The sequence below is a fragment of the Dasypus novemcinctus genome, chromosome 11, assembly GCF_030445035.2.
Source record: "Dasypus novemcinctus isolate mDasNov1 chromosome 11, mDasNov1.1.hap2, whole genome shotgun sequence".
NCBI lineage: Eukaryota > Metazoa > Chordata > Mammalia > Cingulata > Dasypodidae > Dasypus > Dasypus novemcinctus.
The window spans coordinates 85,628,892-85,641,091 of record NC_080683.1 but is presented as its reverse complement, the minus strand read 5'-3'; the positions used below and the strand labels follow the sequence as shown (position 1 = coordinate 85,641,091).

The window sequence follows — 12,200 nt, the reverse complement described above, 5'->3', positions numbered from 1 at the left end:
CCATGTAGGAGGGAGGTGCCTAATGGCTTAAGCCACCTCTGTTTCTGTGGTATTATAATTGGCTTTGTAAAAAAAAGAGAAAAAAGCAAATAACACAAGGCATTATAGTGAAACATGGTTTAAGAGAGTAATAGTCATTCAAAAAAATTATAATACTCTCTATACAAATAAAAAATTTTGGTCTTTTAGGAAAAAAAGCCCTCTGCATTTCTAATTTCTTATAATTAATGATTTTTCATAAGAACCTCTCACTATATATATTTGGTGCAGAATTTCAGAAGGTATCCATAATTCTTTAGGTTACATATGCAAATTTATTTTTCAAATAGTTGTCATATTTTAAAGATGATGGTTACAAATCTGCCTGAAGAGAAACACACATTGCTTCAATCATTACTTTGTCTTTAATTTACTCATATAATTTGATTGGAATTAGTTACGTTCCATCTCGAAATTCAATTTTACTGCATTTGCTTGATGGCTTCATTCATTTTAATAGCATCTAATCTCATAGGATAAAAGGTATATTAAACACAACCAATCCAATGTCCACATAGAAGAGGCGGCATTGGATTGGGAAAAGTGGACATGGTGGATGATGGGTATGGGGAAAGGCAGGAAGAGATGAGAGGTGGAGGCGTCTTCGGGACATGGAGCTGCCCTGGATGGTGCCTCAGAGGTAATCACCGGACATTGTAAATCCTCACAGGGCCCACTGGATGGAATGGAGGAGAGTATGGGCCATGATGTGGACCATTGTCTATGAGGTGCAGAGGTGCCCAAAGATGTACTTACCAAATCCAATGGATGTGTCATGATGATGGGAACGAGTGTTGTTGGGGGGGGAGAGGGGGGGTGGGGGGGTGGGGTTGAATGGGACCTCACATATATATATATTTTTAATGTAATATTATTACAAAGTCAATAAAAAAAAACATTATGCTTATGGAAACCACAAAAAAAAAAAAAAGAAGATGATTTTTTTACGTTTAATAATCAATTCTTCCTATTTAAAAAAAATGCTCATTCTAGTGGAATCTTAAGATGCATTAACCTTTTTAAAAGGCTATTTATGAAATGCAAAAACTTTAACCTATATATTTTTACTTGTGGAATGACTTATCAGAACTCAGTAGCAGAATGGAGATGACGCTACAAAGCAAGAGAAGACCATTTCTAACAGTAATAAGCTACGAAGATAAAATTAAGCAGCCAGACCCAGAAGAAGGTGACAGACAAATACAGCGAGAATATACATTCAAGGACAGTTGTGGAAAGGAAAATTATTTACTTAGAAGTCTTTCACTATACTGTTAAATAATTAACTTTTTAAAGTTTTACATAAATACATAATCCACTCTACATAATGTAGAGATGTTCTTCTTTATTTCATAAAGTAAAGGTTAACCATATTAACAACTGAAAAACAAGGCAAAAGTACCCCTTTAGGGTATAAACCCAATAGCTAAAAAAATCCCTGTGTCCTTTTTTTTTTTTTAGAAGGTACCCAGGATTGAACCCAGGACTTCATGCATGGGAAGCAAGTGCTTAACCACTGAGCTACATCCACTCCCCAATGACAGTTGGTTTTTTTATTTGTTTTGTTTTTAGGAGGTACCAGGGATTGAACCTGGAGCCTCATACACAGGAAGCAGGAGTTCAAACTCTTAAGCGACATCTGCTCCCTGCTAGGAAATCTTTTAATCCTCCTAAATTGAGTCCTTACTGGCGCATGCTGATCTGTGTCCTACTATTTAGTTTGGACATTATAACTTATAAAATTTTCCATCTACTGCAAGAATTCTGTATCTACCAAACTCATACCTTGGTCATATTAATGGTGGTACATGATGCTCGATCATGATTTATTTGCCCATTCTTTAATTCTCAATATTTGGGTTGCTCCTGGGTTAGGTGGTTTGCTTGTTTAGGTTATCATAATAGAAAAGCTTTAAAGGTCTCTTTAAAAGTAGGGATTAATACCTTCCCCCCAATTTATTTTTCTTAGGCTCTATTTCCATATATAATTAATGTCTCATTCCTCTCTAGGAAAACTATTACTTTACAGTGCCAACAATACATTGGTTTACAACAGTCCTTCCTATACTGAATATTATTTTTACCTAATTTTGCTACATTATTAACTGAAAATTCAACTATGAAACTGTTAAAACTATTTGAATATAAACTTTATTTTTGGAATTCAAAATTACAAAATGAGAATGTTTCTTTGAAAAGATACATTAAATACTATCTAAAACAAAGATGATTTCTATAGTGAGAATAATTACCCTTTAATTTATCCATTTGGATTTTCAAATATCAGATTTTAAAAGGAGGAAATACCTTTATTTTTATGCTCTTAGGGGAAATAACTTGGCTATTTAAAAAAAAAAAAAGAAGTACAGTGTACTCTGATTCTGTTTTCATCCTCTGCATAATAACATAAAAATATAAGTGATTGACAGGAGCAAAACTAAGCTCAAACTTACCTAAAGTAAAAATTGCTAGATAGGTCCACATTTTGAAATATTCGTAGATACCTTCAAAAAATATCAAAGCACATTACATTCATGCAACACTGTTATTTTTTCATATCTATATACACTTATATTTATAAATACACTTAATAAAACTGAGGACTTCAATTCATAACTGGAGTAGGGATTTCATCTGAAGCAATGTCTAAGTCTGCTGATCGGCTCTTTCAAAGTTCTTGAAAGTTTTATAGGGTTTTACTGGGTTTGCAAGCTTCATTACTGACTATGCCAGTGACAGGCAGAGTCATGCACAACTCTTGTGGGACACTTGGACGTTTTGTTCTTACAAGGTGCTTTGCAAATGGGATGTGTTGTGTGTATAATCTTTCTAATTTGTCAATTTTATGAAACTGCAAAAAACAACAACAGAGAATAAAATAACCTTGTATCTACCATGCAGGATTAATAAACATTAAGACTTTTCCATATTTACTTTAACTTTTTAAAATAAAACAATTCAAAGATGATTTAAAAAGTTAAAGTTTATACCACTGCAGGCCCATTTTCTCTCTCCAGAGGCAACCATTTTCCTTAATTTTGGTGTAAATTCTTCCAGTCCATATTTTCCTTTACTTTTACCACACTTGCAGATATCTCTAAATAATACATAGCACTATGTATTATGTATGTATATGTGTTTAAAATACTTATATAAATCATTTCAAACTCTGTATATTGCCCTACAACTTTCTTGCTTCACAGTTTTGTTGTTGTTGTTGTTTTTGGGTTGTTTTTTTTTTTGGTGATCTAGCCATGTTGAAACTTATGGACTTAACTTGTTCACTTTCATTGATGTTTGGTACTTCATCGAATAAACAGGCCACTTTTTATTTATCTATTCCCTGCTGATGAATATTAGGTTCTTTACAGTTCTCCACTACCAGATACAATGCTTCCAGGAACACCCCCCACATGATTTCCTGTGCACGTGAGAGTTCTCTAGGACACATAATAGAAACAGACCACTGGGTTTTAGAATATTACATTTTTAAGTTTGCTAGAAAATGTCAAATTGTCCTCTTAAGTGCTGATAAAATATCACCCCAACTCATTGTGTATACACGTTCCCATTTCCCATGGCCCTGCTAATTCCTAATGTTGGCAAACATTCTAATTATTCTCAATCTCACTAAAGGAAATGAAATGCTATCTTTAATTTGCATTTCCCTGATAACTAGTAAGGTTTAGAATCTCTTCTGTGACCTGCCTGTTCATATCTTTTGACCATCTTTCAGTTATATTGCTTATATTTTTTCTCACCAATTTGTGCAAGTTCTTCATATATTCCTGAATATTAATTTTTGTTATATGTTGCAAATACCTATTTTCAGATTGCTCTCTAAACCGAGCCTTATTTCTTTTCCTAGTCTTATTGCATCATCTAGGATCTTCAGCACAATGTTGAATGTTAATGATGACAGACACCTCTGCCTTGTTCCTGACCTGAAAGGGAAAGCTTCTAAGTTCTACTTCTAAAAATTATTTTGTATGTAGGTTTTTAATAGATGTCATTTATCAGATTGAGAAATTTCCCTTCTATTCTTACTTTACTAAGACTTTTGATCATGAATAGGTATTGAATTTTTTCAAACGTATTTTCTGCTAACATTTAGATGGTCATATTTTCCCATTAATATTTTAATGTAGGGAATTGCTACCCCAAATTTTCTAATGTTCATACAATCATGAATCATAGGGATAACCTCTATTTGTCATTATGTATGAAATGTTTAATACTACTATACTTTACTTCCTAATATTTTACCAAATTTTTATTTAAATGTATTATTAGATTACGTATTTTCATAAATGTGTTAAAAAGTTTACCACATAGTAATATTACTTCAGTTTGCCTAAAACGAACTGCTTAATAACTGCATCTTATCTGGGGTAATATCTTATTACTATACCATATTACTCACAAGATAATTTCACTCTTTAATGTTAGTTTTAATGATAGTCAAATCACTGCCAGGCACATATAATTTGTTTGACTATTCTTAGCTAAAGAATTACTAAGATGGGGTTAATAAATAACATAAACCTCTTCAGCTATTTCCCATCTCTTGGATTCATATGTACAGGTCATCTAACCTCACTCTTAACCAGTGTACTATGACTGCCTGTAAGCTTTAAGGGACATAATACTTTTTCTTTTGATGTAATAGAAAGGTCCACTTTATCTGATAATCTGTACTTACCTTCACCTGAAACATTTTTTTAAAAATAACCCCACTTCCAAATCATCATTAGAGACAATGCCACAATGGTCCTGAAAATTATTATCTAAGTAGGTCTTATACCAGAGAAACATATCACTTTTAATGTCAGTTCATGTATCCAAGACAACTGTATAGAGTATAACCGAATCTAAAGTGTTACATATCCTAAGCACTTATAAACATGTCTTTCTTCAGTTTTTATTTTATAATGATAAAATAAATGTATTCTTAATAGCTTTTTCCCACACTCTCTAGGCTCCATGAATTCCCACCAAAACTTACTTTAAAAGACTTCAAATCTACAGAAAGTTGAAAAAAATAAAATAAAATGAACTCCGGTATGTCCTTTACCTGAATTCACTGCCAAGATTTCTCTCTTTAAACATACATACTCTCTGTCTCTTTAAATATATATGCACATTTTATTTTTCTAAACCAATTGATAGTAAGTAGCAGGAATCATGACACTTTATCCCTAAATGCTTCAGTATGTACCTACTATAAACAAGGACAATCTCCTAAATAGCTATTATTCTTCCCAAAATTTAACATTGATTCATTAATATTACTTAGTCTATAGTCCTTATACAAACTTTCCCAATAAAAGTCCTTTCTAGCTGTGCATGTATGTGTACGTGTATGTACGCACTTTAATCCAGAATTCAAATTGAATTTATCTATTACTTTTAGTTGTCATGTTTCCTTAGACTCCTAAAATCTAGAGCAGCTTTCTGGTATTCTGCTTTTTATGACATCAACATTTTTGAAAAGGCCAGGTCCGTTGTCTTACAGAATGTCCTCCAATATGGATTTGTCTGATTATTTCCTCATCCTTAGATTCAAGTTAAATATTTTGGCAAGAAAATTACATAGGTCATCGGTGTACTCACATAAAGAGTTATATTATATCAGGTTTTGTCTCATTACTGGTAATGCTAAGTTTGCTCATTTGATGAAGTATGCCTTCCATTTTCTTTTCATTACAAAAATACTTTTTCCTCCTTGTAAATAATAAAGAGATTCATAGCGTGGCATGTTGAGACTGTGAATATCCTGTTCTGCAATAACAACTTTTCACCTAATAGTGTTAGTGCTCATTGCTGGTCCTTCCCTGAATCAATTATTATAATGGGGTTTTGAACAGCCCTTGAACAAATGTAAAATTCTGAGCCAGCATCTGACCTTCTTACATAGCATTTATAGTCCTTTGAAAATATTTTTTTTCTAATTGGCATATGAAATAGCCCTAAGAAATGTGTCCTTGATACTGCTAGAGAAACGTGATAGCAAAGTACAAAAAAAGGAGTTACCACCAGTACATACCTCGCTTCATCAGGATGAGTTATCCGTGCAGAATCATTGGGTATATAGATCATATTTGTATCTTCAATCTTATATATTGCATGACCTCCAATATCTGCCATCTTCCTCCGTTTAGTTATTAGTACAATATAATAACCTTCCAAAAATCTGACAAAACCTATACAACAAAAAAGATAAAGATAACATTTTGAAAACTTTGTAATGCTTTTGGATTTTGTTAGGTATTTTAAAGGCCAAAGTCTTTTGATACCTTCCTACTTTATTATTTCTCTCCATGATTTATAACTATACATTTTCAGTTGTCTTAAGAATTCTCTGGAAACACCTATACTAACATTTATCTCACTTAAAAACATTAAACAATTTTATTTTATTCATTTCTTTCCATTTAGTATCATTTCAAATAGGATTAAGATGTCTTACAAAAAGAAACATACAAACTTGATAAAAATGAGGGAGGAAAGCACAGTAAAGGAAAAACCAAGATTAAGAAAAATAAGATGATGCCAAGAATTAGAGTACTATATAAGAATACATCTTAAGGACTGTAGCAGTTCGATATTATTGATGAATTCCAGAAAGAAATACTGGATTATGTTTGTAAACTGGTCTTTTCCTCTGGGCATATTAGATTATATTGTACTACGAGGTTTACTTGATTACTTAATTAATTGTGCTAGTAGGGCACCCTTTGGTGAGTGGGGACTCACAGATAAAAGCATGGCAAAGGACAGAGTTGGACAGTTTTTAATGTCAGAGGGTTTTTTTTCTTTTTTTTTTTAATATTACATTAAAAAAATATGAGGTCCCCATATATCCTCACCCCCTTTACCCCACTCCTCCCCCCATAACAGCAATCTCCTCCATCATCATGAGATATTCATTGCATTTGGTGAATACATCTTTGAGCACCACTGCACCTCATGGTCAATAATAATAAGAATAGTCCACATCATAGCCCACACTCTCTCACATTCCACCCAGTGGGCCATGGGAGGACATACAATGTCCAGTAACCGTCCCTGCAGCACCACCCAGGACAACTCCAAGTCCCAAAAACGCCCCCACCAGAATATCTCAGTCTACATATAATATCATGAGTTAAAAATGCTTTTTGACCTTAAGAAAAGGGGGAAATGGAAAGGACAAATGTCAGAGTTTTGATGTTGGAGTTTGATGCTGAAGCCTTAAGCTGGAGCCTGAGGAAGTAAGCACACAGAGGAAAGAGAAGCAAGCCGTGGGAAGAGAGGAACCCAGGAAGCCTGAACCCTGGCAGTTGTTGGCAGACATCCCGCTCTAACATGTAGAAATAGACTTTGGTGAGGAAAGTAACCTATGCTTCATGGCTTGGTATCTGTATGCTCCTACCACAAAGAAATACCCTTTATACACCAACAGGCTTCTGGTATTTTGCATCAGCACCCCTTTGGCTGACTAATACAAGGACCTATATATTATTCCCCATATTTGTCTCTGAGCTTTTCAACAGATAATGCAAAGAGGAACACATATCCATACACAGTGGCTATAAGACAAAAACCAAACCAGTTGCTTAGAGAAGCTATTTCTAGTTCTGAGAACTGAAAGACAATTCTAGATGGAGTCCTCATAAAAAGGAGACTGTGATACTGGGAACAATCGCCTCAGGAAATTTCTCCAGCAGTGTCCAGGGCACATTTCTTAAGACTATTTCATATATTAAAGCACAATTCAATAATATAATTCTCTGCAAACTAAAAGAATGCAGACAAGGCACATATCAGTGGTGGTTGTAGTGGCTTGGAATTATGTACCCCAGAAAAATATGTTCTTAATCTTAATCCATCCCCATAACTATGACCCAGGACCTTTAGATGAAGTTACTTCAGTTAAGGTGTAATCCAACTGAATCAGAATGTAACAATCCTATTCCTGGAGACCTAATAGAAAGGTCATATAGGCAGAAATTATAGAGGTTGGGCAGGGGGGGGGTGACTGAGAAGGGGCAGCAGCCAGAAGCTAAAAGTCAACGAACTGGGAAGAGAAAGAAGACATCTCTGTGTGCATTGCCATATGATGGAAAAGCCAAGGAACTCAAAAGACTGCTGGACAGAAAGAAGATACCAACCCCTGAAGGAAGCAAGTCTTCTAGCCTCTGAAACCTCATGAGCCAGTAAATTCCTGTTGTGAAGCCAACCCATTGTAAGGTATTTGTTTTAATAGATGGGAAACTAAAACATACTCTAATTTAACTGGAAGGTAAAATTTAGATATCTAAGGCAGCATTTCCCCAAATGTGCTCTCCATGAAAGACAAGTTAATAGATTCTAGGGGAAGAAGGAGCTTTGAGAGCATATAAAAGCAGGAAAAAATGGGCTAAAGAAACTTAAAGAACCGTATAAGTTCTAATATAAAATGCACTGTGAATCTCAATGGGGAATAAAGAATAATTACCTTCAAATATTTGTTTGACCACAGGACCTCTCCTCCCCTCACCCTTCTTTTAAAGAAATGTAGCAATGGATAAACATTCTGAGAATATACTTCGAAAAATGAAGATCAAGAGGACAATCAGACCTCATAGACTCTTGATTGCTAATGCCAAAACCCAACTCCAGCCAGCCTAAATTAAAAAAGGAATTGATTTTAAGGATACTGAGCTGACCCATGGTGTTCAGAAGCAACAACATGACTAGGTCTCAGAAAAAAATAAAGTTAAAATGTATCTCTGAACATCTGCTCCATTCCTATCTCTCACCATAGAACAGACACCTCCACTTCTCTGGATCATGTGGAGGGAAACACAGCTGCTAACAGTGCTAGACTTTATACTCCAAAGCTTCACTGGCAAGACTTTTTTATTAGGGCCAGTTCCAGAATTCCTAGGGAAGAACTTGAATTGACCCAACTTGAGTTGGGTTCCCAGCCTTGAACCAATAAACTGTGGTCAAGGTCACAATGCGCTAGAAGTCCTTCTATACAATAATTAAGACTCTTAGATGGAATGGGGAGGAGGTAGTCCCAGTTTCCAGAAAAGAAGAGGGGTTGAGTAAACAAAACAATATACCCAGTTAATCCTTTATGGAATCCTCTATAAATACTATTTTGATAGTGAAACTTTTTCTAAATATTGGGAAATTATAAAATGAGGTGGTATTTTCTGTCAAATCATCGGAAGTTAGACGTTCTATATTGGTGATTAAAGAAAGATCCACATGCCTTAATGTTCAATAGCATTAAAGTTCTTAGTAGCACACTTGTTACCAGACAGTCTCAATCAAAATTTTTGACTCCTAGAACTTTTGCTTTGAGAATTAAAACTAACTCTCTTGGCGGGGATGGAGGGGGTAGGAGTGGGGATATTTCTGGAATGGTGACATGAGGAGCTCCATGGATGGTGAAAATCATTAAAACAGGCAAACAAACCAGTAAGTCTCTGAAAATTGTCCAAAAGGCACATAAGCAAATGGTGAAACACTCATTCAAGAAAACCTAAATCTCTGCCCAGTTCAGTGTGACTAAAGCACTACTCTGGGTAGGTACAGCTGAAAAGAGAGGGCTCCGTTTCTTCCCAGACTCCATCTGGAGCTATTTTCTCCTCGGGAAGGGCAGGTCACCAGCATTCCTCAAGCCCTCCAGCTCTGTGTTGCAGAAACTATTACAGGCAAGTATGGCCAAGAGGTCTGAGGCTCCCTTCTTCCACCCAGCTCTCACTTGTAGGTAACAGCTCTACCCTTTGTCTGGTAAGCCAAGAATACTGGACCCTGACTGACTTAACTCAAGTCTGCCCACAGGGTGAGGGTTTCATACCAGGAGAGGCAAGCCACCACCCTCTGTCCAAGGTCCTAATCATAGAACAGAGGATTGTCAAACCAAGATATGTGGGCTGCTGCCAGAACCCAGCTCCAAAGTAGTAGAACAGAAGTTCTGCATAGGGGGAGAGGTAGTTAGTCAGAAAAAAGCTTCATAGCACTCCCTAAGGGGATTGACTTTATTTAGAACAGAACATGGGGAAGTTCAAGCATAAGGGCACTGTTTAAAATGACAAAGGTTTTGGTGGTGAGCAGGTAAGAGGAGTCTGGTAGCTCTATGATAATGACTAGAATATAGCAGACCAGCTAGAAGTTTAACAGAGAGAACTAGGGAAAAGATAGTTAAGGAGAGCCTCCACCTAGGGTCAGTGAAAGTCTCAAAGACTGGCCTCAAAGACAACCCCTGCAAAGAGGTGTGAATTTAATTGGGTCCAACTGCACAGCAATTTATACCCTAGGGCACTGTCAAAACAATAAAGCAATCAGCTGGCAATTCATGGAGGCTAACAGCTGGGGGTGATACCAATAGAAGTAGAACAACTAGAAGCATAACAGGGATGGGAAGGGGGGGGAAAGATTTTCAAATAGAGCCCAGCTAAAAGCCCTCTCATTCTTGCAAAAAGATGTGTTAGGGTGACTGTGAGCATGCCCAAGGCCTCTCAAGAGCAACATCAGTGGTTGCACACTACAGGGGAAATACACTTAATTGAAGAAGCCCGGACAAGCCACTGAACAAATAAACAAGCAAATAAAGTACAAGATGGGGTAGGGGAGTGAAATCAGTATCCTGAGTTGCTACAACACAGTACATATCTAGTTTCAACAAAAAAGTGAGACATGCAAGAAAAAGCAGGTAATTGATACTGCCTTTGAAAGCCAGATATCAGGCTTAAAAGACAAAGACTTCAAAGCAATTATTATAAATATGTCTGAAGTACTAATGAAAAATCATGCTTAAAGAAGTATGATGATAATGTCTTACCAAGTAAAGAAAATCAATAAAAAGACAGAAATTATAAAAAAGAGGCAAAGAGACATTTTAGAGTTGGAAAGTACAATAAACAAATTAAAAATTTGCTAGAAGGGCTCAGCAGTAGATTTGAACAGGTAGAAGAAAAAATTAGTGAACTTGAAGATACATTTAGACTATAGAATCTGAGAATAGAGACAAAAAAATAAAAATGAACAGTGACTCAGAGAAATGTGAGACACCATTAATCACACCAACATACATGTAATGGGAGTGCTAGAAGGAGAGGAGAGAAAAAGCAGCAAAAAATATTCAAAGAAATAAAGGCCCAAATTTGATGAAAATCACTAATCTCCACATTGAAGAAGCTCAATAAACTATAAGTAGGATAAATGTAAAATATCACCAAGACACATCATAGCCAAAATACTGAAAGACAAAAAACAATGAAAATCTTGAAAGCCTCAAGAAAAAAAAAGAAATGTCATGTACAGCGGACTACTCATTAGTAACAGTGGAGGCCAGAAGGCAATGGGAGAAGATAGTCAAAGAATTAAGCAAATCCGTCCCTCAAAACTCACTCTCACTCTCCTTTCCCTCCTCCCTCCCTTGCTCTTTCATCCTTGTCCCACTCCCCTACACAAAGTGATAGAGAAAGCAATGAAGTCTGTAAAGTCTGAGCTAGGATCTTTGTGCTACGGATATTTGTTCTGTAACTGATAAATATCTGTGTCTTGTTACTTTTAGCTGACCAAAAAAAGGGGAGGGGGGACTTCAAATTGAATGAATTAACATAAATGAGCTAAATTGTGTAAGGGAAAGAGGCCTCAGGGACTTTATGAGCTGCACTACTGGTAAAAATGCTAAACATTTTAGTTTTCTAAACCAAAACAATGAAAAATACTTCCATGGCATTTTTTAATTTCACAAAGCACAAAGTGCTTTAAAAAAAAAAAAAAAAAGTTCATTTGACCCTTTTTTCTCCCTTAGAGACTAGTTTTAAATTCCCTATTTAAATTGAAGGACATGGGAATGAGAAGGGGAAAAAAAAAACACACAAAAAAACTGAAGACAATCTCGTTAAAAACAAGTTAATAAAAGAACCTTAAATGGAACATTATTTGTGAGATCAAATTCTCCGTACCCTCACAAAAATAGCCACTTTGCAATAAAAATTGTGGCCTATAACAGAAAAAAAAAAAAAAAGTTAAGAAGTGGACATCATTTTAGATGAATAAAACTTTACAGAGTAAGGCTCTTGGAAGCATCATTAAAGCACTCCGGAAGATAATATAATTGTGTATAAGTCATAAATATTTCAAAGATGAGGAGTATCCTTTATTTTTTCCAATAT

The 12,200-nt window shown here is 35.4% G+C and overlaps 1 protein-coding gene across 4 annotated transcripts in view; it reads right to left on the bottom strand.

Annotated features, from left to right (window-relative positions):
- The window catches only part of FIG4 (FIG4 phosphoinositide 5-phosphatase), a 143,664-nt gene that overhangs the window by 97,959 nt on the left and 33,505 nt on the right, over positions 1-12,200 (bottom strand). For all 4 annotated transcript variants that reach the window (XM_058307276.1, XM_058307278.2, XM_071218628.1 and 1 more), the window contains 2 exons: positions 6,086-6,242; positions 2,493-2,543 (listed from right to left, as the gene is read on the bottom strand). In XM_058307276.1, coding sequence (XP_058163259.1) covers positions 2,493-2,543; positions 6,086-6,242 — 208 coding nt within the window. The remainder of the gene's footprint in view (positions 1-2,492; positions 2,544-6,085; positions 6,243-12,200) is intronic.